Source organism: Vicugna pacos, chromosome 25 (genome assembly GCF_048564905.1).
Source record: "Vicugna pacos chromosome 25, VicPac4, whole genome shotgun sequence".
Classification (NCBI taxonomy): Eukaryota; Metazoa; Chordata; class Mammalia; order Artiodactyla; family Camelidae; genus Vicugna; species Vicugna pacos.
In genome coordinates this window covers 2,689,936-2,716,367 of record NC_133011.1, presented here as the reverse complement: position 1 = coordinate 2,716,367, position 26,432 = coordinate 2,689,936, and the positions used below count along the sequence as shown (strand labels likewise).

At 39.4% G+C, this 26,432-nt stretch overlaps 1 protein-coding gene across 4 annotated transcripts in view; it reads right to left on the bottom strand.

The window, feature by feature from the left end:
* Positions 1 to 26,432, bottom strand: part of LRRC69 (leucine rich repeat containing 69) — a 107,113-nt gene that overhangs the window by 76,403 nt on the left and 4,278 nt on the right. For all 4 annotated transcript variants that reach the window (XM_072949443.1, XM_072949444.1, XM_072949445.1 and 1 more), the window contains exons 2-5: positions 17,243 to 17,369; positions 12,715 to 12,787; positions 9,700 to 9,895; positions 7,060 to 7,131 (exon numbers count right to left, since the gene is read on the bottom strand). In XM_072949443.1, the coding sequence (XP_072805544.1) occupies positions 7,060 to 7,131; positions 9,700 to 9,895; positions 12,715 to 12,787; positions 17,243 to 17,369 (468 nt within the window). The remainder of the gene's footprint in view (positions 1 to 7,059; positions 7,132 to 9,699; positions 9,896 to 12,714; positions 12,788 to 17,242; positions 17,370 to 26,432) is intronic.

Below are 26,432 nucleotides of genomic sequence, written 5' to 3'. Positions count from 1 at the left end.
CAATAGCTCAGACCAAACTTTAGGATGAAAAGAAAATAACATTTAACACCAATTACGTACCAAGCATTAGTAAAGGATTTATATGCATTATCTCATTTAATTATTTGTTCACTCTGTATTTGCTAAGCACCAACTGTCAGATACTTTTCCAACAATGTTATGATGCAGGTGTTATTAATATCCTCAACTTACAGAAAGAAAGAAAGAGACACAGAGTAACTGAGTTATGTGCTCACACAACTGGTGAATTGCGAATCCAGGCGTATTTAATTTTTGTTTGGGAACAGTGGATTCAAATCTTCTCTTCATTTAAATGATTTGTACTCCTGGGAAAGTCGCTTACATTTTTTTCTCTCCTGTGTTTCTCATACTGCATAAGGGAAAGTGCTTACACTATTCTCAAATTTGATTTATGATAACTCTGAAGTTTCTTGAAGGGAAAAAGGGGACATTGATGAAATGGACTAGTTGCTGTAACTATTAACCCCCATGAATAGTCCAAACATAATTTTTCTCATGACAATGCCATTGCAAGAGGCTTTTTCTCTGTATTTTTTTTTCTTATAAAAACATCAGGATGTGTGTACAAACCTTAACGGTATACAAGTACTTAAGATCCTTAACTCTGACACAGAATCTTTTTATGGAGAGCACAGGTTCAAATGAATGTTAACATGAATTTGAAAATGAAAAAGAAGCAGCTTTGGAAAATACTGCATTGGCTGACTGATCATCTTTTAAGCTCATTCCTTCAATGTCTACTCTCCACAAAGCACTTTCTCACAAGCTGTCACATTTATGTGTCCTTGTAAATGTTTTAGCTAAACTTGAGTTTCACTTCTAGATCCGATGTAAATAAAAAACTTCATAAAGACAAAACTCTTAGAAACAATTAATTAGATTACATGGTAAAAAAAGTTGGCCTTGCTAAAGTTTCTCCAAAATAAAATTTAGTGTTTAAAGTCACATGCTTAAAACCTCCCCAATGTTTTAATTGGCTGATGAACACATGTTTAAAAAGTGATATCAGTGGCATATATGCACCAAGTACACCCACAGAGTAGCTGAAGGGGATTAAGTGACATATAAAATTCAGCTTCCAACTTTATAGGAATTCCTTGTGTTCACATATCAAAGTCCTAGTTTCTATGTATTTTCCAGAGTACATATGAATTCTATTGTTCAAGGGATGTTCCTTGGGTATCATTTTAGTCAAGACAACAGGGAGATCCTCAAAACCCAAACTCTCACTGTAACGAAAGCAATGTCTTATTTATTTATGTAGCACATCAGGGGCTGCCCCTGCCTGTCACTCCTGAGACAAGAAAAGACTTCTCAGTACTTTTTTTTTTTTCTCTCAGAGGCATGGTTCCGATACAGGCTTGCAGCAAAAAGCTTGAGTCTAAGTCCAAGCTCCACCACTGTTCTTATATATACTTCAGACCAGCGGTGGTTCTCCAAGTGTGGTCCACAGACTTGCAGAACAGCATCATCTAAGAACTTAAAAGAAATGCAAATTCTTGGGCTCTCCAACCTACTGAGTCAGAAACTCTAAGGGGTAGGGACCAGCCATCGGGATTTTAACCATCCCTGCAGGTGATTTTCATGCACATTCAAGTTTGAGGGCAACTGCTGTAAAGTAAATTACTTCCTTGGAGCTTCAAGAACCTCAGCTCCAAACAGGGGATAAGGAGACCAAATCTGCCTTAAAGGGCTTTTCAATATCAAATATATTTGATAGCATGCAAAACTGCTTGCAAATCTACAAATTACTAGATAATTGCAAAGCATGGCTTCGGAAAGATAACTTTTAATGCCATTTTTCAACCTGAAAAGTAGTGGCAGTAGTTCAGGTGGTTAGACAGACTGACAATGGAAGCTTCTGATCAAAAGTGTTACAGAAGCGTGAAGTCTTCTGTTAGGTCTGAAAACGTTTCACATATGATATCTTGTTAGAAACTTCACATCAAAGACAAACATCATTACGTCCCCTGGTGATGATCTTTTTACTCACTTTTGTCAGGTCAACTTTTTCTTGAAATGATTGCAGTTTGAAAAATAACCAAAGGAACCAGAGAAAGATCTTTGCTTAAAGACAAATTTTGTTTTTAAATAATTGTTTCAAGGTAACTGGAAAAAGTAAAAGTAATTTACTTTTCTCCCTGTTGAAAAGGCTGAATCATAAGTACTTCAGACTGAGTTTTCTACACTTTCTTTTAGAATCTAGAGACAGGCTAGTAACCTCTCCTCCTAGAAATCCCACTATAGTATCTTAGTCCAAAGCCCGCCTGCAGCAGTAACAATACGAGGCTCTTCCCCCTCATCATCAAAACTTACGAAGGCAGCTGGTTACTTTCCCCCTTCATATTTTGAACTCAGCAATGAAGTTACCTCCTACCTGCCCTCCTCTTTCCAAGCTAATTAGTGCCACTTTCTTTAACTTCTCTAATTTTAAGTTTCTGTCTTTGTATTTTTCTCATCATCTCTCCAAGGCCCACTTAATTTCTAGAGCTTTCTTCAAACATGAATTCCAAAGTTCTTACAGGACAACACCAGTATTTGTTTACTTGCCTCCCCAGAGTTCCCTAAGGATAGAAATTCTTCAAATCTTCATGCCCAACACCTAGAAGAGAGCTTAGCTTAGCTGAACTGAATCGCCATCTAAGCCTCATGTAGGGGAGTTACAGTTCCCACACAGAGAGGCGCTGAACAGAGAGCTAAAGCGCCCCGTCCTACCCAAATATGACAAGCTGAACAGTGTCCATCCACCGAGAACCTGAGAATGTGACCTTACTTAGAAAGAATCTTTACAGATGTAACTAGCTAAAATGAGGATATCCTAGATAGGGTGGGCCCCGATCCAAGGGCTGGTGTCCTCACAAGAAAACACACATATTACTTTAAGGCCCATTACAGCAGGACTGGGAAATGTTTTAAGCACATATATAAAAATAAGGTACCTGAAGGAAAAAATCCAGCAATAAACACGCTCTGAGAGGTAAACCTAAAGGCACTTTTGTGCTTTCTGTTTATTTTCTGTATTTTCTACAATAAATTAGAATCATCATCATCAATCTATCATCAGAAAAATGTATTTACACAAAGACATCTGAAGACAAGAGAGCAAAAGGGGAGGTGCAGTTACCTTTAAAAATAGCTTAACAATCCCTGTTCATCCAAGAAGCACGAGGCACTTTGTAAGCTATTAAAACAAATCATTTTGACATGTCTTAGATACAAATTGGATATAAAATAACTTTATCTGAGGCACTGGGAATTTCCTCAAATTGTGGAATGATATATCAGATCGAGGAATTAGCCCCAGAGTTTGTTTTCTCTTCACTGGCTTTCCTATTGGCAATGACACCTTTTACATAATTAGATGGAATTTCTTTAAAAAGAAAATTCATACTAGGAAATGAAACATCATGAAACCAATCCAGACATAATACAATGTGAAAAAATGCTTTAACAGACTTTTCTAAAAAACACACATGTAGAGGTCCTGGAATGGAGACTTTTATTATTATTACGGTTTTTTGTTTTTTTTTTTTTTTTGCTGTTTGAAATTTTAAGAAGAATGTGCGATTTGTACAGCTTTCAAAAAGAGTTTTATGTTTAAATGAAGAAAAAGGAGAGGAGAAAAAAATTTAAAATCCCACTGTACCAGATCTGACTAAACGGTAATAAAAGAACAATACATTTCTAAAAGAGCTAATTCGCTGTGATCAAGACAGAAACTCTTTTGATTGAACACCTATGAACAAACAATTATAACAGTCCCATTATCTTACTGCAGATCTCCATTTAATGTACTTTCTTATACAAAAATCCTGGTGAAAATTCAATTTCGAATATTTAAAAGCTATGTGAATAAAAACTATACTTCTATGAAATAACTACATTTTTCAAACAATATACCAAGTTTCAGGTCATAAAATAGCAAACAGTCTTAAATAAAGCCCTATTTTAAAAACAAAATAGCTGTGAGGAGGTAAAATAAGACCCTTTGACAGAACACATCTTCACATCTTTAAGACCATACTTCAGGGCAACAGGTACGCGGAGCTTTCTCTTGCTCTCCTCTGCTTTTATGCATGTTTGAATATTTTTATAGTAAAAGTAAGGTTTTAAAACATGCACTTCACAAGATTAACTCTTCCTGTTAACGCCGGTAGGCAGTGGATGATCACCATAGTTATGTGTGACCAGCAGCAGTTCACTATTGGTGTATGTTACACATACTATGTGTAATCCTAAGAGGTTTCATCCCTTGAACAACAACTGTGTACAAAATGCTTTAAAATCCTTATCTTCCTTAACAGTCTTCTTGAAGTTAGTGGTATTAATACACCCAGTTTACAAATGAAACAGCAATTCGGAGATTACAAAGCTAGCAGACAGAAAATCAGGCCTTTACACTCACGTGTATATGACCCCAAGTCTGTGTTCTTCGTTTCTATACTATTCTGCTTCCTGAAAAGCGTGGCCTGTTTTTAAAGTTCACTGTTACTACTTTGAAACTTACTCTCTCTCACTGATAACCACAGCATATCCTGTGTTCACCATTTACCCCATTAGTTGCCCCATTTATCAAATGTGGAAATTTTACTAATTTGAACCAGCTGGACTAAAGCTCAGACGAGTTCACAGAATATCTTATATCGTTTTTCTGAAATTTCTGAAATAGGTGCTACCAAGGTGAAACTAACTCAGATTCTGTCAAAATTACTCCAAATTAATGGGATCTAAATAATAGTGTTTTATCAAAACTGTAAGTACAGAATCACTGTAGAAGGGACAGTGAATTCATGATACTACTAAGGCAAATACTGGATGTAGCTTAAGAACATTATTTTTTATTTATTTGTTTAACAAATATTTATTCAATTCAAATTCAAGACACTGCGGGTATGGAAGCGAAAAGAGTACTCCCTTTCTTTGCAAGCTTACAGCCTAATGGGAAGACACACGTGAAAAGGATTACTCTACTAGGTGGTGTTATAACAGAAAAGAACCAATCTGACTCCATATTAGGTCTGTTCCTTTGGCTTTAACCCTGTGCCCTGTTTTCTAGGCTTAGTCTTGCCAGCTCTGCACCTTTTGTGAAACAATGTTGCCTTTAGCCTGAAATAGATAGGAGAGCCTATTCTCAAAACTCTGACCTTTAAGGATATTAACACTTTTGCTCTCAAAGAAAGACAACAAGTTGCAGAATAGAAAATCATGTTTGTTTTGTTAGAGGTTTTAACGGGGCACGATGACCTGACCCAAGTGGACAGCTGCAAGAACAAAGAATTCCTATAGCAAGAAGTTTGCAACAACCAACTACACCCCCTCCCTTTTTTAGTATAAAAGGAGCCTGAATTCTGACTTGAGTACGATGGTTCTCCAAAACATTAGTCTGCCATCCTCTCCATCTGCCGGCTTTCCCAATAAAGTCGCTATTCCTTGCCCCAACACCTAATCTCCCGATTTACTGGCCTGTCGTGCGGCGAGCAGAACGAGTTTGGACTCGGCAACAGAATGTACAAACTGCAATGGTACCAGAGAAGAAGAGGCACCAGAAGTTTGCTCTGGGCATCAGAGAAGGCATCATAGGGCAGAAAAGAATTGAACTAAGACTTGCAGGATGAATAAAATCTTGGAGCATTGCCAGTCAGTATTAACATCCAATTCTTATTAAATATTCAAAACTATATTTTTGGAAAACAGTTTCACAATTTCTTTAAAAAAAAAAATTAAAACATGCAGTTAGCATATGACCCAGCAGAACTTCTGGGTATTTGCCCAAAAGAAGTGAAAGCAGGGACTTGAACAGGTGCTCGTACACCCATGTTCACAGCGGCATTATTCTCAATAGCCAAAAAGAGGAAGCAACCCAAGTGTCCGTGGACAGATGAATGAATAAGCAAAATACGGCATATACATACAATGGAATATTATTCAGCCATAAAAAGAGGGAAATTCTGACAAAGGCCATAACATAAATGAACTCTGAGGACATAATGCTAAGTGAAATAAGCCAGTCACCAAAGGACAAATATTGTATTATTCTATTTATGTGAGGTTCCTAAAGTACTCAAATTCTTAGAGACAGGAAGTAAAATGGTAGTTTCCAGGGGTTAGAGGGAGGAGGAATGGGGAGTTACAGTCTTTATTGGGCAGAGTTTCAGTTGAAAAGATGGAAAACTTCTGGAGACAGGTGGTGAAGACGGTTGTGCAACAACATGACGATACATGGTGCCACAGAACTGCACACTTAAAAACGATTAAAATCATTAACTTTATGCTACAAATAACTTATGACGATAAAAAGCTGTATACATTTTTTTCTAAAACACAGACATTACACTCATTTTTCCTATTTGAGTCATCTTCAGTGTAAAACATTGCTCAAGGGGTAAAAAAAGAAAAGAAAAAGGAATGAAATCTCAGTTTGGTGTTGATCAATCAGAAAAAGTAATTAATGGATCGGCAGCTATTTATTGAAAACCTTCTGGATTGATGGGCTTCTAATCAATACCTTGCATGTGGAAACATTTGCTCCGCTATAAAAATGCAATATAAAAAACTGCCATTTCTTTCCCAAGGCCAACTGCTTCCCAGTTACGTGAAATAAAGCAAAGTCAAAATTCATTTCCAAATTTTTTTTAAAAATGCATTCTTCATTGTTTATGGCTTAAAAACAACCAGCAGAAATGTCTCCTTTGGGTTAGTTGCAAGGGATATAAATTTATGCTCCTGAAAGTAATATTTTCAAAGTCTGAGGTGACCAAAAGCAGTACATGATTTTAAAAAAACAGTTAAAACTAATATATTAAAATATATATAATAGCAATCTGAGTTCACTCAGTTCAAACAAGTTCAGCAGGCACAGGACACAAAGGAAGGACTGGAAAAGAAACAGTTTTGAAATTCTAGAACAAAGCAAAGCTTTGAGCCATTTGTAAAGTCAAGGTTCCAATTACTATAGGTCTTACTGGCTGCCTATTTTTCTCTTCTCAAAAGCATAAACAAAATTATTTTTCAATTATAATAGAAGTTGGCTTTACTTACTCCTGGTGGAAATATTTGAATAACATTTCCAGCTATGTCTAGGATTCTTAGGTTTAGAAGATCACAAAGTCCCTGTGTCAGGAGACAAAAGAGAGAGAGAGCTTTTTAAAACTCTGTATGTAGAATTATAAATACTTCTTGTAAGTTTGAATTTTATGGGGTTGACCACCTTTCCCGAATACCTGATCAGTTCTTCAGTACATCTCCTCAAGGAGATCACTGTGCCTGGATCACTGGATCCTTCGACCTCTCCATTTCCCCTGACCACTCCAGGGCAACGTAACATGGTGGCCGAGATTCAGACTGTTCGTAGTAAATATCTGCACGTTCAAATTCACCACTGACACTATGTGTCTATGGGCAAATTTCTTTTTTTGGTTTTTGGGGGCTTTTTTGGTTTTATTTATTTTTGTAAGTTCTTATTCTTTCCCCAGAGCATGCCTGCACTGAAGACGGGTTTGTTTTGTGCCATGGGGTCTTACTTTAAATTCTCCCTGTTATTGGAGACTTGCACTAGTTTCCCTATTTTTATATCATACAAGAAGCATTTCTAAGTCAATATGGGCAAATTTCCTGTTCTTTGTGCTTCAGTTTCTCCTTTTGTAAAATGCAGGTATTAATGGAAGCCCCTACTTCAAAATGGTTGTTGAATGGATTAAGTAAGTTACTAATCAGAAAGTGCTTCCTAAAGGGCCTAAAAAAGAGCTCTTTGGTAGACATTTCTACCCTTAAAACAGAAAGAACCTTTGGGAAACTGAAAACAGACGTAATCCAAGAAAGCCATCTCTATGGACAATTCCACCGGCCTTTACTTTGCATCTGCCTCTTGCTTAGCACTGTGCTAACACAACCCTTTCCTTTTAAGGAAAATAAAATATGTTAGTCTCTATTCATGTGCCCAGTGGGACTGGATTGGCATATACATTTATACACATGTGCAGACAGACACATAATTTATAATGTACCAGAAAATGATTCATAATTCGTTCATTATCAAAACAAATGAGTATTTTCTGTAATGTCTTATTTATAACGTAGACCAAAAGAATGATAGACTGAATCATATTTTTTCTTATTTTTTCATTTAGACTGATTCATATTATATATACAAGAACATCAATGATCATACGCATCCTTTACATGATAATTCAGGATAGAAGTTATTAGGATTCAAATTTTTTAACTCTAAATGACTTGGGATTTATAAAATTGTAGTTAAGAGTGTTGATTTGAAGTACAGACTTTAAAGTTAGACAGGCATCTGAGCTGCTTTCTGGACCTTTGCAAACTGTGTTCAAGTCACATAACCTCTCTATCCTTTTTCTAAAATAGGTATAATAAAAACTACATGATAAAGCTGTTACAAACACTAAATAACACAATGCTTCACAGTGGTCCTGATGTGGCTGTGATGGCTGCTTCCTCAAATAAGGGAGATACACTTATAATAGGTTTATTCTGTAATTCCAAGATATTTTCCTATTTGTTTATAGGAAATAGGATTTGCAATGGATTTAAGAAGGAAATTTTTGAAATATATTTATTGACAGCCTACACCTTGGATATTTTTACATATCACATTATAGCATGCACAGAATTTTTAAAGGAAATATCTTTCTGAGAGAAAAATAAAACAGTAGGAATTGATCTGCTTTTTCATTCCTCACTTCACTGTATGACATGCATTTCCTATCAAATTAATTATAATTTGCATAGGTAAAGAAAGAAAACCCACTGACAGATTCCCAACAGGAAACAGTACTCTCAAACAGTGCTCTCAGATTTCTCAGGAAATGTGATGAGCGTTTAACAAGGACACTATTTATAAAAGTTTGACAGGGTGTAGGGAAATCAACAAGGTTCCCTAAACCAAGAATGGCAGTTCCCTAAACCCACAAAGTTCCCCAAAGCTAGCAACAGCAGGGAGTTCTTTATTACCACAGCCCTAAAGAGCCCGGGAAGGTAGTGATGTCCACTGAGGGTCACCTGACACTAGCTATGACCTTCCAGAAAGGCAGGCAGGCAACTCACAGAATGCCTTCCGGGAGAGGACCAAGGGAACGCCATCTGGTACTCACTCTCCTGCCCTTCCACCTCCTGCTACAACCTCTCATTGGCCACATGCAAGAGGAAGCCAGAGGACAAAAGAGCTCCCTGAAGCCCATACAGGTCAGTCTCCCAGGCATACAGCAGGCTGGAAAAGGATGGAGAGTGAACATAAAGGAAAAATGGAAGCCACCTAGCACATGTTTCAAAACCAAAACGTACTTATATTTTGTGCTGTATATGGAGCCAGATAAGATGACTCACTTACATTTAAATTTCACACACAAAAAAATAAGATTTTTTTAGTATAAGTATGTTCCATGCAATATTTGGAACATACTTATACTAAAAAATTCCTTGTTGCTAATCTGAAATTCAAATCTACTAAATCTGGCAGCCCTAGCTATGTGAAAAAAAATCCAAGTTATAGCCCTCCTTTGTCATGGGGTTTTGGGAACTGACTACACCTAATCAGAGGGAAAGCAAATGACGGCTTGTACTCAGATGCCCAGATCTATTCTACAACCGCTCCCCAGTGTACTGTAACGAATTCCTCCCCAGACAAAAGAAATTCTGGTTCCGTCTTTTGCTTACCTCTGGCAAAGATTCAATGTTGTTCCGGACCAGAAGCAGCTTCTGGAGCTTCTTCAAAAACTTAATCTCTTCGGGTATGCAAACGAGCTGATTGTAGTTAAGCTGAAGTTCAGAAAGATTCTTAAGGAAACAAAGTTCCCTAGGAATGCTGGCTAGCTGGTTATGATTTATACTCAAATATGTAAGGCTTCTTAATCTAAAAAAACAAATGAAGTATATGAATGAAACTTACAAGAATAACAAAGTCCATTGTACAGACATCACTCATCAGAGTTATGTGTCAATTCATCTTTTGTAGCTCAACTGAGCCTTATTTCCGTTAAGTGTTCACAACTGCTATGAATCATCCGAGCATAAAAAAATTTTGTTATAATTTAACTTTTAAAGATATCATAATCAGATGGCCTATATTAAAGTATTTTACGTAATCAAAACCAAGATTTAAGAGAAAAGAAAATTCTATTTTCATTCTTCATACATACACTTTGGTTATACCGAAGAGGAAGCCAACAAAGGAGGATACATACACAAGCACAGATACAGACGGGTGTGAGTGCAGGTATAGATTTAGATACAGATACAGATTATGTATCTTGTACCACTGAGTTGCTGTAGAAGATGCAAAGACAGATAGGACACAAATTCTGCCCTTATGTATTCATGGTCGAGAAGGAGATATTAGAGCCATAACATGAGGATCAAAAACGCCAACAAACAGGGAAAAAAGGATTAAGATTTGAGCCTGCAATTGCAGATATTGTACCTGAGGTATACCACAAGCATTTTGGAAGAACAGACATTTTGAACTTGGCCTCGAATAACAGAACTTGTAAAATTAGGGCAACAGGAGGGCACAGTAAGCTGAGAAAATATTTTGAATAACGAAGCAGAAAGAAATTAGCACTAGTGAACACCAACGATGTTCCTGGGAATTAAATTTAATCAACAGCACGACCCTAAGGTTGGAATTATCACCCTTAATTTAGAAATGAGGAAAATAAAGGCTCAGAGGCAGTGAATAACTTGCCCAATTCACCAACAGATAACAGTGTTCAAGATTCAAATACAGATGTGTCTGCTTGCAAAGCTAAGAATGAAGGTTTAGACACAACACTGTAAAATGATTATGAATCAATAAAAATGTAAAAAAAAAATAAGATATCAACTGTAGGAGGGGAGGGAATAAAGAGAACAGCATATCACTTAAAAAAAAAGAATGAAGATTTATAATGATCTCAAGGTTGAATGCGTTGAGGTTAAAATAATAACAGAATGAGTGACAGTTCTAGACAGTTAAAAATGGGGGACTAGAGGATAGGGGAGAGAGGTCAGTGCTAGTGAAAGATATTTGGGGGGAGGCTATGAACTCGATAGTGGAAGTCATGTGAATACCTGAAACTGACAGAAAGAAGACCACCACCAAAAGGGCAGGAGAGAGAGAGGAAGCCAGAGGAAAGATTCCTGAGAAATGTGAACATCTGACAATTTTTGCAAAAGGCACCCAGAGCGGGTATGAGCAGAAAAAGAGATGAACCAGGTTAGCAAGGAATCTCTAAAGGTATGGGAGAAGAATATTTCAAAATTTAAGAGACAGTCCAAACTTTGAATGTTACAATGCTAACAAGAGGTAATGCAAAAAAAAAAAAAAAAAAAACCCCAACCTACTAGAAATAAAGGCAGGGTCACAGACTACACAATTATTATTTTAAAAATTGACTTTATGTCTATATTATAGCTACAAGCAATTGGAAAATACGTTTTTAAAATTTCATTTACAGTAACATCAAAAAAAACCCCACATAAATAGTTATGAATACATTTAACAAAAGACAATATTGTACTTTGTACTCCAGACAGAGCGAGGCTTACTAAATTGTGAAATCACAATGTGCTATAGGTGCCAGGATTTTGAAGTTCATCTGCTTAAACTTCTTCCTATAGAGATGAGAAAGCCAACGTCCAGGACAGTAAAACCACTTACCCAAGGTCATAAGGCTCGTTGCACAAAGAGAGGACCTGAACCTAGTTTGCCAGAGCTGCCAAGGTGTCCTTTTTTCATTACATCACCAACACGTAAATCAGTGATAAAATGCACGAGTGAAAAAGCAAGCAGACAACTACTGGCATTGTCACTGCTCTGAGTAATCCTCTTCTCCAGAAATTAGATAGCTTCAAAAATGTTTTCCAGTTGCTCTGACTTAAATTATTACTTTCTCTGTAAAAATCTAACTGTAAAGATACCCTGGCTAGAGGTACAGATAAGTGAATTGGGGTAGACTAACTGCTGCAGAAAACGCTTTGTTGAGAACTATTCATAGCTTTGTATCCTCCTTTAAAAATCCGGATTCTCTTATGTTGTAATACATCTGTTTCTGTTCAACAGGCAATAGAGAGAGTCTTTGAATTAAACACAAGTAGGGTTCTCTCTCCATCTGTCAGAAGAAAAGCCCAAGAGGGTGTTTTGCCTGCAGAAGGACAAGGCCTTCAGCTGCTCCAGAAAGTGACTGTAACAACAGCCCATGTGTGCAAATGTGTAGGATAAGGAAACACAGCATTTTGTTTTTGTTAATGATAATAAAATGTGGCTTTTTTTTTTTAATGAAAATAACATCCCGGTTTTAAAATCTTTGCTTTTATGTTATCTTCTCCATCAGGCTGAAAGTGTTCTACAATACTAATATGAAATAAAGTTTAATGTCCCCAATTGTGTCGTGGAGCAAGCTCCAGGAACCCTAAGTTGGGAAATAAGTAACACAATCAATTTCAGAACGTTGTATTTCAAACCCCCATTTTTACGCTTTATAATACCAAGTCGTGCTGTCTCTCATTTCTCTGCAGTGTTTAAAGAATCATCTGGTTAAAATCAGTGGCTGCCTCAGTCATTCAGGGGCCTCCTTGCTACGGTATAAATCCCACAAGGACTTGAAGCTAGGGACACAGTGTTCAGATGACCGAGGTGGGGAGAAACGGGGCAGGGGGTTGATGGTCACCAACACTCACTATAAACAAAATTACCTGCTGACTTCCTGAGGAATCCACGTGAGCTGGTTGTTGTTCAGATTAAGCAGGATCAAGTTTTGTAAGCCATCTGTTAAAAAATAACTTCAGTCACTTTAGCTCTCTGTTAGAAAAGAATTCTCAGCCACTTTTCTATACGCCTTGCTGTCCTTCTGGTTTTCATGCCTTGGCCAAGGCTCTCTGGGTGGCTGGTGACTGACATCCTCTTAAATTAGTTTAAGCAAAAAGGCAGACTTTATCACGAAGTTACAAAGCTAAGTCTCAGCACCTGAGAGCGGCACCGAGGCCACGGTTGGACTCGCCACGGCCTGGAACCAAGAGCTAAGCGGCACCGGAGCCCAAGGTTGTTTCAGTCTTGTTTTTGGAACTCAGAACGGCAATCCCGTAACTGTTTACTGAGCGAATTAATTAAGGCCAGAGGGTCTTCCTGACAAGGCGCACTCGTCCACCCGAAGGGAGAACGACGGCCGGAAGCCAGTCAAAGGCACCGCGGCCCAGCGGCCCCCACGCGGCCGCACTGGCACCGCCCCGGGGTGGGCGGCGGGGCCCCTGCGCGTGCGCACGCCTGTCCGGCGCCGGCCCCGCGCCCTCGGGCCCCGCTGCCCGCGCCTGCAGCTCTGCGCCCAGACTGTGGTCTCCTTAGGACCGAGCAAGTAGAGCTCCCTGGCCAAGAGGGTGCGGTGGACCTAGAGAGTGTTCTAGCGTCCACGCAACTGCAGGGCCAGGGTCTCCTCGAAGTGGAAGGAGCAGATGTCCGCTAGCACATTAAACAGCTATGACATGATTCTGTATGGCACTGTAGTGGTGGCTACATGTCGTTATGCATTTGTCAAAGCCCACAGAATATATAACACCAAGAGTGAACCCTAATGTGAACTATGGACTTCCGCTGGTAATAATGTGCCCTTGCTGGTTCGTCCACTGTACCAAATATGCCACACTGATGAGGGATGTTGAGTGTAGGGGAGTATGTAGGTAGGTAGGGCTCTGTGCGAACTGTCTATTTTCTGCTCAATTGTGCTGTGAACCTGATAGTGCTCTAAAAAATAAAATCTATTAATGAAAAGTAAAATTTAATTTAATTTAAAAAAAGAAAGAAAGAAAGAAACAGCTGCTTGCTGATCTGCACGGGAGACTCAAAGGAGCTGGAGAATTCTCTGCTGTATTTCATGCGACCAAGTCCTCTTCGGTCACCAGCTTCTGCACGGGGCTCAAGACACAGTCGACCTACTGGGGTCTGTGAACTTGACCTAACTGCCTGCTCCTGTGCAGGAGTACTGTGTGGCCCACGGCGGTGGCCTGGTACCCCTCTCCCTTGCAGAATGCTAAGGGGGCGCGATGCTGCACGTCGAGGTAGTGGAAACCATCGTGGGGCTGCTCAACTGCCCCTTGTCGAGGTCGATCTCCCGGGGCAACACCACCAGCTCCTAGAACTCCAAGTTGGTGATTCCCCAACTTGGTGTACCCCACTTCCAGGTACATCTCCCCGGGCGGCTTCTCGGGTTGAGTTTGGCTTTAGACGTCCCCACAAGCCAGTGCAAGGCTGCGCCGGCCCGCGGCACCCTACCTGCGACATGCTGGGCGCGGCGGCAGGAAGTCATATTACTATAAATACGTAAGTACACATAGCTACATAATATATAACTTTAAACATATATATATGTACACACACACACACACACACACACAGGAGACCCTTGAACAATGTAGGGGCGTTAGGGGTGCCGACCCTCCACACAGTGGAAAATCCACATATAATTTTTAGTGGGCACCCCCACCTGCTCTTCCTCCCCTCCCGGAATTTAACCAACTCGGGGATCTGCAGTACTGCAGTATTTACAATTGAAAAAAATCCGAGAATTAGTGGACCCGCGGTTCAAACCAGTGTTGTTCAGGGGTCAGCTGTATGTCCTGGCTGTGTATACACACATAGTCCTTTGGCTGCTCTTGGAGTCACAGAAATGCTCGTGCTTGGGCGTCCAGGGCTTCTGATGCTTCTTCCGAACCATTGAGCCAGGTGATGATTGTCCAAGGAGACCCATGTCCGCTCCAGGCTAATAGTCTGTCTCCTCTCAGCAGCTTCTGAAAGTCTAGTAGATTATACTCTCTGGGAATCACAGAGTTTCATTTCTCATTATGACTTCTCTCAGGTTGATGTTCATAGTCTCTGTCTCTCTCCCCTTCTCTCTCTCATTCTTGCTCTTTTGAACAGATTTTCTGTTTTTTTCCATGCATCCACGTAGCCATCCCACAACTCCTGCATTTGAATGATCACGGAGTAGACAGAGCTCTCAAACTGAAATGCCTACAGGAACCAAGAAGAGAACTCAAAACACAGCAGTGGGCCTAGCAGGAGTGTGTCTGGGTGCCCTCCTGTGCCGGCAGGAGTGGGTTGAGCTGGTGAGCACATGCTTTTTCCCACAGGGCAGCTGCCATTCAGCCAGCTCCCAGTAGTTGCTGTCACATGGGAATATGAGTCCAGTCTCACCTAATCTTTCTTTTTTAAGAGACAGACAAAAAAAGAGCCAGAGGTCCAGACTTTAAATGTGAACTCTCTTGATTTGCAAATTTGGAGACCTTAATTCAGATTTTTAGGATGGCAGACAAAACAGAACCAAGCTATTCTGTGAAGCAGATTCATCCCCTGGGTCACCGGTTTGCGGCCTCTGTCTTAGTTCATGTGGTTAGCTCAGATCAACTAAACTGTCTTGGACTGTCATAATCCCCAAGAAGGAGAAAGTGACTAACCCAACTTGGGACACATGTCTTGCCCTGGTCCAGTCTACTCTGCTCCGGGGGACAATGCCATGTAATACAGGCCGCAGAGGACACAGCTCCTTGACACTAACTGCTTCTGCCCTTGGACAATGAGGACCTGGCACAGAACATAATTTGTGTCACTCACATGGGACTTTCAGTTCAACAGCACCAAATCAAGAAATATGGAAACTACAGACATTCAGGGGCACTGTACACAGATTATATAAATTTTTTTAACCTGAAATATAAGGGCAACGTGAGAAAAAAATTTCTTTACAGAAACCTAAAGTAGCATGAACTAGGTTGCTTACTATCATTTATACACACCAGGCTTTACCTAAGCTTGTCCCCTCAGTATAGTTCATAAAATACCATGTCTGCTTGTCTGTTTGCATGCCCTTAAAACAGTACACTATTTTCTAAGTAAATTGTAATTGGACCCAGAATCTATAGCTTTGTATATATAATGGGCGTACCATCAGTTAAGAGTTTGTTACAGTTATTATTTTGTCGAAAAATATTTCTCCAAGATACATGATGTAATATTTTCAAGTACTTTAGAGAGATGGTACCAGAATCTACTTGTGCTCTTTGCTGAATATATCCCTGTGTGCCCCATGAACTAATACCCTTAATAAATGCTGCTTGATGATGCCAGTGATACATAGTACCCATGCCTCAAAAGCTCACAGAACCTTATAAATTCTATTATATAGTTCGATTTTACTATTGGGGACACATAAAGTAGTGAAGTGCCTTACATGAGTTGATGAAGCTACAAATATTATCTAGATCTCTTTGTTATGTGTTCTGTCCTTAAGCATATGCTACCTGTATTGAACAGAACAGTGTCATATTGAATGGATAAATTATTAAAAGGAAACAAAGAAAAAATTGCCACTTACTGGATCTTATATCTTTTCCTTAAAATTCTCCCCAAGTTAGGGGGACAGGAATAGCTCAGTGGTAGAGTGCATGCTTTGCATGCACAAGGTCTTGGGTGCAATCCCCAGAAACTCCATTAAATAAACTAATTAATTTAATAAAATAAATAGATAGATAGATGGATAAACCTAATTACACCCACCCAAAAAAAAAAGAATTTTTTTAATTTTTAAAAATAAAAAGGGGGAGGGGATAGCTCAGTGGTAGAGCACATACTTAGCATGCACGAGATTCTAGGTTCAATGCCCAGTATCCATTTAAATAAATAAACAAAAACTTAATTACCTGCCCCCCCAAAAATAAAATAAAATAAAATTCTCCCCAAGTGGATTTAAGCTCAGCATCTTTTTTTTTTCATTGAAGTACAGTCAATTACAATGTGTCAGTTTCTGGTGTACAGCACAATGTCCCAATCTCTAAGCTTAGCATCTTGATCAAAGATTGTGACTTAGTATTGGAGACAGTATAAAAAGTGTGAAGAACAAGGAGAGCTATGGAGAGCGCTTCTTGATTTGATTTTCAACTAGTTTTCTCTCTGGCCCAGAGAAAGTCTACCCAGATGACAGTCTAAATGTACACTGATTGTGAAAAGGGGAAAATTTACTAATAATAATGCTTACTGATTTTCTTAGATCTATATGTAAATATATAATACATTCATTGAAAAAAAAGTTCCCCAAACTCCCTAATTTCAAGTGTAAATATCTCCAACCAAAAAAGATTAAAATGTAAAGTCCTTTTTCCATGTTAGCCCTGAATTGTTCAATATAAGGAAATTAACTTTGATACTATATGATGCTCTCTTCTTTGACTACCGTACCACATGCTCCAGATGCAAATCTGTGAATCCTATTTCCAAACAAATGGAGCGTCTTCAAAGATGTAAGGTATTTCATCTCCTCTGGAACTTCTTCTAAAAGGTTGTTTCCCAGATTTAGTGCCGTCAACTGCAAACATATAAAGATTTAATGAACTCATACATTATCCACCTTCAAATGAGAAGGAAGAAATATCTAAGTCCCTTCGCTGAGATACATATAACCTAAGAAAACATCAATATGACCTTAATTATTTCACATACACCTAATATTATCTTTATAAAGTTCATTTGAGTTTCATGTTAATCTAAGCACAATTTAATTCTCAATTAAAGTACTTTGACTTCATTAAAATTGTATTACAAACCATTTCAAGGATATAGAAAAACATAATTAACGATCCATTCGTAACTCACTTGAGCAACTCAAGAGTATCCTAACATTGTGACCCATTGACTCAAAACCATTAAAAACTACGCAAAGGGGCTAATTTCCTGAAATCAGAAGTAGAGCCAAAGATCTGAGGTCCCCCCGTCATGCTCATCCCAAACGAGCTTTTACATGTAGGCCAATAAGACGTCTACATTACGTGGCTGGGAGTGGGGTGGGGGGTGGCCCTTAACATCACTCCGTGTAATCACCACGTTGGTTCATGAGACAAACTCCTGACGTGATTGGGTAAGGAAGGTCTGCCCATGTGTGCCCCCTAACGGCAGGCGGGGCAGACGCAGGAAGAGCCATGCGTAAGAGGAGTTAGAGAGACCCTCCAGGTCCTCTGATCCAATAAACCAGTGACACAGGATTATCCCCTAGATGCGGTCTTCTTCTTTGATTCGAAATCTAATTGTACCTTTCAAGATACAAAGGGAGTCTTCTCTTTGACCGTTCAGATTTCATTACCAACTGCACATTTCAGGATTTTAATATTAAAGGTTAAATGAAAAGGAATCATGGGAGTTTTGACCTCACAAATGATTGAGTTTTCGTAAGACAAGAAAAACAAATAAAAAGAAATTTTAGGCAGTTTATGATTTATGCTTAAATACCACCTGGTATTTGGTGTGGATGTATGTTAATGATGTAAATTAATGTAAAATAGACGTAAGTATATTTACAATGAAATCCCTTGCCCTTAGAATTCACGGGAAAGGTTTTACTCCGCACACGTTTTCCTCTGGGAATTGCTATTATCTCCGAACAAGGGATAGTACATCTACCACCATGGAAGCCTCATCCTTTTGTAAAGGCTAAGGTAAAATATACTCAGGTAGCCATTCTAATGGAAAGATTTCATCCGAAGCCTGTGACTGTATTAGTTTCCTCCAAAAATTATCAAATTATCCCAAACCTAGTGGCTTCAAATCATACAAATTTATTATCTTACAGTTCTGGAGATCAGATACCAGAGCTGGTGGGAAAAGGCTGAGGCTAAATTTCTCCTGAAACCATGACTTTGCCTAGATTCTTCTCCTGCTCTGTTCTGCTTCCTTTATGCCCTTACTCCTGGGAGCACAGCCTCAATAAATTACAAAAATCTATGACTCAATCTTTCTAAGATAGAGTCACAGAAGCCAAGGGGAAAGAAAAGGAAAAGAGGAGAAAGATTCAAGACAAATTCCAAAAGAAGCTTAAGTCAAAGGAAAGCCTAGAAGTAATCACTGGATTTAGCAACATGAGAGTTATTGGTGACCTTGACAACAGGGGTGAAGTGTTGGGGAGGAAAGTGAAGCATGCTGTGGAGAAAATGTGAGAAAGCTAAGACAACGACTTAAGGACATTTCTTTAAAGAACTTCTGCTAGGAAGGGACACCAGAAAGTTAGGAGGGAGCTAGAGAGTTTGTTTCCGCTGAAAATGAAATACTGTGCAGCCTATTTATGTGCCAATGGAAATAACCTTATAGGTAATGAGAAACTGATGATAAAGCAAGGCTAACTGCTGAAGCAAAATCCTTTATAGATGAGCAAGGCTAGGATCCAAAGTACAAATGGGTGATGGCTTTGGGTAGAAGCAAGGAGCCTTCACTGGGGAATAAGAAGGAAGGTAGAGAAGGTTACGTGTAGATACGGTGGTGGATGGATTTGGTGATTGGAAGATGAGAGGGTTCGTGACTGAGAGCGTCTGTTTTCTCAATGTAATATGAAACAAAGCCATCTCCTTGAGGAGGAAACGGACGAGGTTTGAAGGATGGTAATTTTGAAAAGCAGTCTAGGGAAGTGTAGTAGGGTGGCTGACAGCCACATCTGGTTTTCTGATTCCATTTAGCTCCTGAGAAGATGATATAAAATGGAAAGAAACTCAAGAAAAGCCACTTTCTGTTGGTGACACATTAACTACATTGCCCTTTGGCTTGAAAATGCTCCCATGTGAAACTCTGAGCTCCGCAACCAAGAATGTGTCATGTAGAAGATAAAGAGGATTCGACAGAGAACCTCAACATTTAAAGGATTTCAGAGTTAATGCTAAGATGAAGCGAGTGAAACAGATTAGTCTTGGGAGAATGGAATAGCTAAAAGAACATTCACTGATGGACTTTAAATTCATAAAGTTGTCTTAAAGACCTCATACCCTCATGAGTATGACCACCTCTCTCATGATGGCAAACATGGCAGAGCTTCGCCCTACATTACATAAAAATACAGAACAACCAGACACTGCAGCAAGGACTGAGTTAGCTTTCAGAAATCCCTCAAGACCTTACCTAAATGTTTCATCAATCCAATCATACTAATTACATCTCTGTTGCGTGCTTGGTACTATTCTGAATGCTAGGGTGACAAAGACACACAAGACCCCTCTCTCACAGTGCTTGTATGTGGGGAGTGGGACAGACAACACGTAAGTAAATAACGTCTGTTGGTGTTAAGTGCTACACTTAAGGGAAAGAAAACAGGATAATGGGATAAAAAGTGACTCGGGCCAGCTTGGGTCATCAAGGAAGACCTCTCTGAGGAGGTGACGTTTGAGGTGAGCTGTTTAAGGTGCCTTGACAAGATTATTCCAAATGGTGCTTTACTCACAAAGGGTTTCAGAAATAGAAGGCATCCGGAAAGAGAGTATCAGTGGGTCATTAGAAACTGCATGGTTATGGGTAGTTTCTAAGGGGAGGCTTTAGTCACATGGGAGATAGTTATATGCTAAGTTTAAAACTTACATGACTTCAGTAATTATCTACAGAGGAGTTCTTACTACTCTCAGTGTAACTCTTCTGTCCTCTGGAAACCAGCATATCACCATAGATTGAAAGGCATCATTGCTCCTAAATGGACCCATGACTCAGGGAATTAGAGCTTCTTACAATCAGAAAGAACTTTCTTCAGTCACCTAGTGCAGGATATAAAATGCAAGTGAGCAACTATACACCTTCCTCACAGACGCACTTGGTAATGGGCGCTCCTGTATCTTTCTAGGCAGTTTTCTTTGTTTACTTATTTATTTATACAAATGTTTTTGCTTCCTTAAGCACTCTGTAATGTCTATTCCCACAGCAATCATAAAAAATAGTTTTATTCCCCTATTCTCTCCCACATAACAATCTTTAAAATATTTGAACATTGCTATCATAGTCCCCCTGAATTTGTTCCATTCTTCCTTAACCATTTCCCTCAGGACATAATTGCCAGGCTCTTCACCATCCTGGTTACACTCTAATTTTTCTAAGTACCCCTCTCTAGAAACATGGCGCCTGGGGTGAGACACGAAACGTGACCTCATAGCATCGATCTGTTGGGACCGTGGAATCTCCCTCAAGCAGATGACTGCACTTCTCTTAATGCAGCCTAACATGGAATGCATTCTCTCAGCAGCAGGGCACATTGTTGGTACATAATTAATTTTGTCTGTGGCCAACAAAAACCCACCATCAAGGAGATAACTGTTCAGGAGATAACCCACATCCTGGACTTGTGCAACTGAATTCTTTTCTTAACTTAACTGTAGGAATTTACTGTAACCCCTGTAAAAATTGCATCTTGTTGCTTTTGGCTCAAAGGGCATCTCAAGTAGATGTGATGTTATCACTCTAAATTCATAGTGTAAACTGAACAATGTCAATGGACAAACAAGATCAATTTTTCCCACCTCCACTTTGGTAACACACTTACCTTTCTTGTAATCATATGATGGCCAGACTTTGGAATCATCTAGACTTCTTCCTCTCTCTCCACCTAAATTCAATGTCACCAAATCCTATTCTCAAAATTCCTTTCAGGTGCATCTTTTTTCAGCCCTCACTGCAGTCACCCTAACACTGGTACTCATTGCTGCCTGCCTGTAGCGTCACATAGCTGAAGGATGTGAACAATGGGCTGTCTGATCATTTAAGTCCCTTTTATTCTGTCCTACTAGATTATGCCTCTGTAATGAGCTTCTCAGATGACCCATCCATGAGGAATTTGCCTACCTAATACATCCTAAATGTTTTCAGTCTTGCTGTAGCCTTTTCTACATCTTTGTGCACTTGTCCCAAATTGGGTCTGTGTATCCCGACTCTTTCCAAATTTGATTTGATTTGTTCCCTTGCATTGGCCTGCTCGTACCTCTAAGTTACAGCCTGTCTGTGGCCAGCCTTGCCACGGATGTGCGTGTTTCCTCTTGTACCTTGGATATGAGGCTGGCATGTCAGTGTCCATTGATGTCTTTGGATTATGGACTCTAGGTTTAATATGTAGCGATCTTTGGATTAGGAGAGAAGAGGATAAGAAATTTGAGAAGAGGGTAAAGGGGGTATTGAAATTTGCACCTCTTGGGGAGTGATGGAAATGTTAGGTGTCTTGGCTGTGGTGGTGGTTTCATGGGTGTAGACATCTATCAGAATTCATCAAATTGGACATCTGAAATATGAGTAGTTTACTGTACAGAAATTATACCACGATAAGATTGTTTAAAAAAATTTTTAAAGAAATTTGAGAAGAAAAGTTGCTGATTAACTTATTAATAACAATACTAATGACTAACATTTAAATAGAATTTAACATGTGTCAAATACTGGGCCACACAACCTTGTGCATTGCCTCATGTGGACTTCACAGTACCCCCAGTTCTACAGAAAAGGGCTCTGAGGTACAGGCTATGATTTACGGTGAAATAACATAGCTTCACTCTGTGGCCTGTGCTCCTAACTTCTACATTACATGCACTGTTTGGAGTAATTTTAAAACTATTTAAAAAAAATTTATTGTTCAGAATGATCATATATATATGCACATAATATATACATTCATTCATACACACAGGTACCCATTACGCACACACACAATGGAATTGTATGCAGTACATGGATTTCTCATTTTAAATATTCTTATTCTTTGGGTATGCACACCATTCAGTCAGTATTTTGCAGGAGGCAAAGCACACGCCTTGGAGACTGTCTGCTAAGCTATGTGATCTCAAGAAAGTACCTCAGATTCCAAAGTCTCCGTTTTTTTTTTTTTTTTTTAATGGAGACACTATCATCTACTTCTCAGAGCTACCTTAAGGACTAGAGACAATATAACAAAGTAACTGGCAAATAGTGGACATTATGAAATACTAACTATAATCTTTTAGACTCAGGAGAGGACCGTGGAACAAAACGTTAGACATACATGGGGCTAGGAATGCTTCACATAGTGTATGTGCTGACACTTGGACTCAGTTCTCAAATTTTAAACCTTTTGTTTTCTTAATGATTTCTGACTCATTTTTTTCAGGATTTCTACATTCACAGCCACTTGTGGATGACATTTTCAGGAAAGAGAAATGTTGGCCACAGAATAATGACTTTCTGTTAATCAGTAATTTTGCTGGAATTTTTGTTGTTGTTGTGTCTACAGTGATAACGTGTTTTCAGGATTCTCTTTCCGTTAAACTATCATGATAACTTGGTTCTCCAATTATTATAATGCACTTCTGTGTTTAATGCCCCACCCTGGCATACATCACCTTCTCCAGGAAAGCACCCTCTTTTTATAGTTGCAAAGCGTTGTGTACTTTTTTCTCTTTCTTTTCTCTCTCTCTTTTATTTTTAATTGAAGTATGGTCAGTTTACAGTGTGGCATCAATTTCTGGTGTACAGCATAAAGTTTCAGTCATACATAAAGTTACATATAACATATTCCTTCTCACATTCTTTTTTCATATGGGTTACTACAAGATGCTCATATAATTCCCTGTGCTCTACAGTAGAAACGTGTTGTTTATCTGTTTTATATACAGTAGTTAGTATCTACAAATCTCAAATTCCCAACTTATCCCTTTCTACCCCTTCCCTCCCCTGGTAACCATAAGTTTGTTTTCTATGTGGGTCTGTTTCTGTTTTATAAATAAGTTCACTTGTGTCTTTTTTCTATGGATAATTATTATCTTCTGCTTTGTATTATAGGGACTCAGGCATATACCTTATTTTTACAATATAAAGTTGGAAATTTTGCAATGATAGAGTCTGTGATTCATCTAGCATTCAAAAAGCAGTTGTCCGGAATATAATAGCTGTTCAGTAAATATTAGTTGAATGCTGCCTGCTTAGATCATTTCTGTAAGCTCATGGTTCAGACTGTGAAGATACTCATTATGGCTCCACATCATTTGTTTTGCTCAAAATCAAGTATCTATTGAGCTCAGTCAGCGCCAGTCTACCCAGCTGCGTTCACTTCCTTCTAATGGGCTGTATGCTTGCTTGCTTCTAACCATCTGCTCATTCTCACTAACCCCTCTATTCAGTTCAACGTCGTGCGTAGCATGTGGACGCCGGGAGCCTGGGGCAGGCAACTCCTGCCAACATTGAATTATGCTGTGCTTGTAGCTATTAATTTGCTGCTAGAAAACTCTATGCTATTTATTATATCTTTCAATGACTTATTTGATTGTTCAAATGATATATCGATGATTAATTTGAATAAAAACTTATTTTAAAGGTGTAAAAAACTACCAGCTCAAATGTCCACTTTTATCTGAAAATCTTTCTAAACTAAATCATGGTTTGATAATACTATTTTGGAACAAACTATTAGAGTCACCTATAACATGTACAAATATGTTTCAGTTGGTATTTGAAACATTAGTCCTTAAAATTCCTTAAGGACAGTGAATATTTCCATTCACTATACTGAAATAGTGCATAATATAGTGTCAGGTTCTGTAAACTATTTTTAATAAAAATAATTGAATCAAATTAATGAAAGAAAACTAAGATTTTTACGTTTTTTAATTAGTTTGTCTACGGTCAAGGTGTGTAGGGGAGGGCAGCAAAGTGGTTCGCTCTGCTAGTTCTTTTAAATGCCCTTATTTTTGGAATCTGTGGCCCCACAGTCCAGTACAATTGCTAAATGCATCTTCTGAGTCCAGCTCCTCCTGAAAGAATTTGTTTATTTGAATAATTTTGCCAATTTCAAAACTATTGTCTAATTTTTTTAGTAACTTCTTAAATACATAAAGTCATATTTCTCAAAACAATTATACTTTCATTGGAAATAGTTTCAAGGGCCAGAATGGCACTGAATCTCTAAGGAATCCCTCCGACCTATAAGGACTGTTTGCTTAGAGCCCAGGGTTAACCCCAGTGTCATGGAATTGACACTTCTACTCAGCAAAAGGAATCATTGACATTCACAGCAAAAGCATTAACAAGGCACTACCTTTCATCCTGGCAGAAGCTCCTAAAGGCAAGACTAAAGAAGCAAGGACAAGAGTTCCAAATCTGGAAAAAGGGGAACTACAACACAGAACTCACGTTCAATTAAAAATGTAAACCTAAGTGTTTGGAAGAGCTAAGCATTTGGATGTTTGAGTAAAGGTAAGAGCTAAAGTCTCCTGAGTGAAAGATGGGTAAGGCATTCTCTACGAGATGAGGCAAGGGAGGTACAGAAAGATTATGTGCCCAGCTGGCAAGTGAGAGAAGAGGGCCGGGGCGCTTCGGGGCACCTGCCAGCTGGAGGAAGAAGCTGAAGTTCCAGTGGGGTACGGGGGCTTGCTGCAGGCTTGGGCAGACAAGCAGAGGCAGAGGAGGGGTGAAAGTAGCGCAGAGAAGGCACCCACTAGGTGCCTGTGTGCCGGGACAGGCTGCAATAAACCTGCGTGAGAGAGTTCTGTTTTCATAGAAAAGCCAGGTGTAGACAACAAGCAGGAGGCGTCATCCATCTGACGGAAGAAGCGCGCATTTCTAGTGGATGGGACAGGAGAGAGGACAGGCTTGATGCTGACGAACAGCATGAATGACATCAGAGCCTTTCTGTTCTGCCAGGCTTGGAGCGCGAGATCCAGGATGCCCGGAGAGGGGAGAGAGCAGGAAAGCCGTTGCGGTGGACTCTCCTCTTGTGTTCCTCTGCATAACTCCTATCCTCAGATCTCACCTCACCCGTGCTTCTCAGGACTGCCTTCCCTGACTTCCCTGACCACAGTTCCTCGTAACACAATATAATTCTTCTTCATCGCACTTTTCACAATGATGATTGTACATCCATCTGTATATCGATTACCTTTTCCCACCAAACCTGACATTGGGACACGTGGATGTCTTTGCTCCTTTCTGTACTGTCCGCATGCAGCAGAGGGCCTAGCCCACTGCAGGCACAGTAACTGGTGAACTTAGGAAAGAAGCAAGGAAGGGAGGGAGGGAAGGAGGGAGGGCGAGAGGTGCCTGAGTTAGGGGTCATTAAGGACAGTACAAGTAAGAAAAGGAGAGACTAGGGACACAGTACAACTCACAAACTACCCAGCTCTGCTTAGAGGTGCCCTATTTACTGTCAACTGTTTGTGGTCAAATAAAAAGCTATGGCAGATCGTATCTCTGTCCTGGGCAGCCACATGAGAGCCACTTAAGGGCAACGATGCTGTACTGCCATTGGACCCTGTGATGCATGTCAACGATGCTGTGCACAATCAGAGATAATGGCGATTCGTTTCTTTGGGGATTTTAGAACTGGCTGATTTACCTATGGGGGACATTTGTTCTTAGATGCTGCCATAATCATGACAGCACTGTGTTTGACTAAGTTGGACTTTGAAAATGGCTTACATCCCCTTCCACTCAAGTTGACATTCGATGGTTTACTAAGTGCCAGGCACTAAGGACAAGACAAGGGCTCCACCCTCATGAGTTATAATCAAGTGCTTCTTTGAAAACTGTTGGTATCCCAGAACTTCATTAGTCCCAGGCTAAATGCATTCACCATAAATTATAAGCCATTAACCCATTTTTTTATGTCATTAGAAGGGAT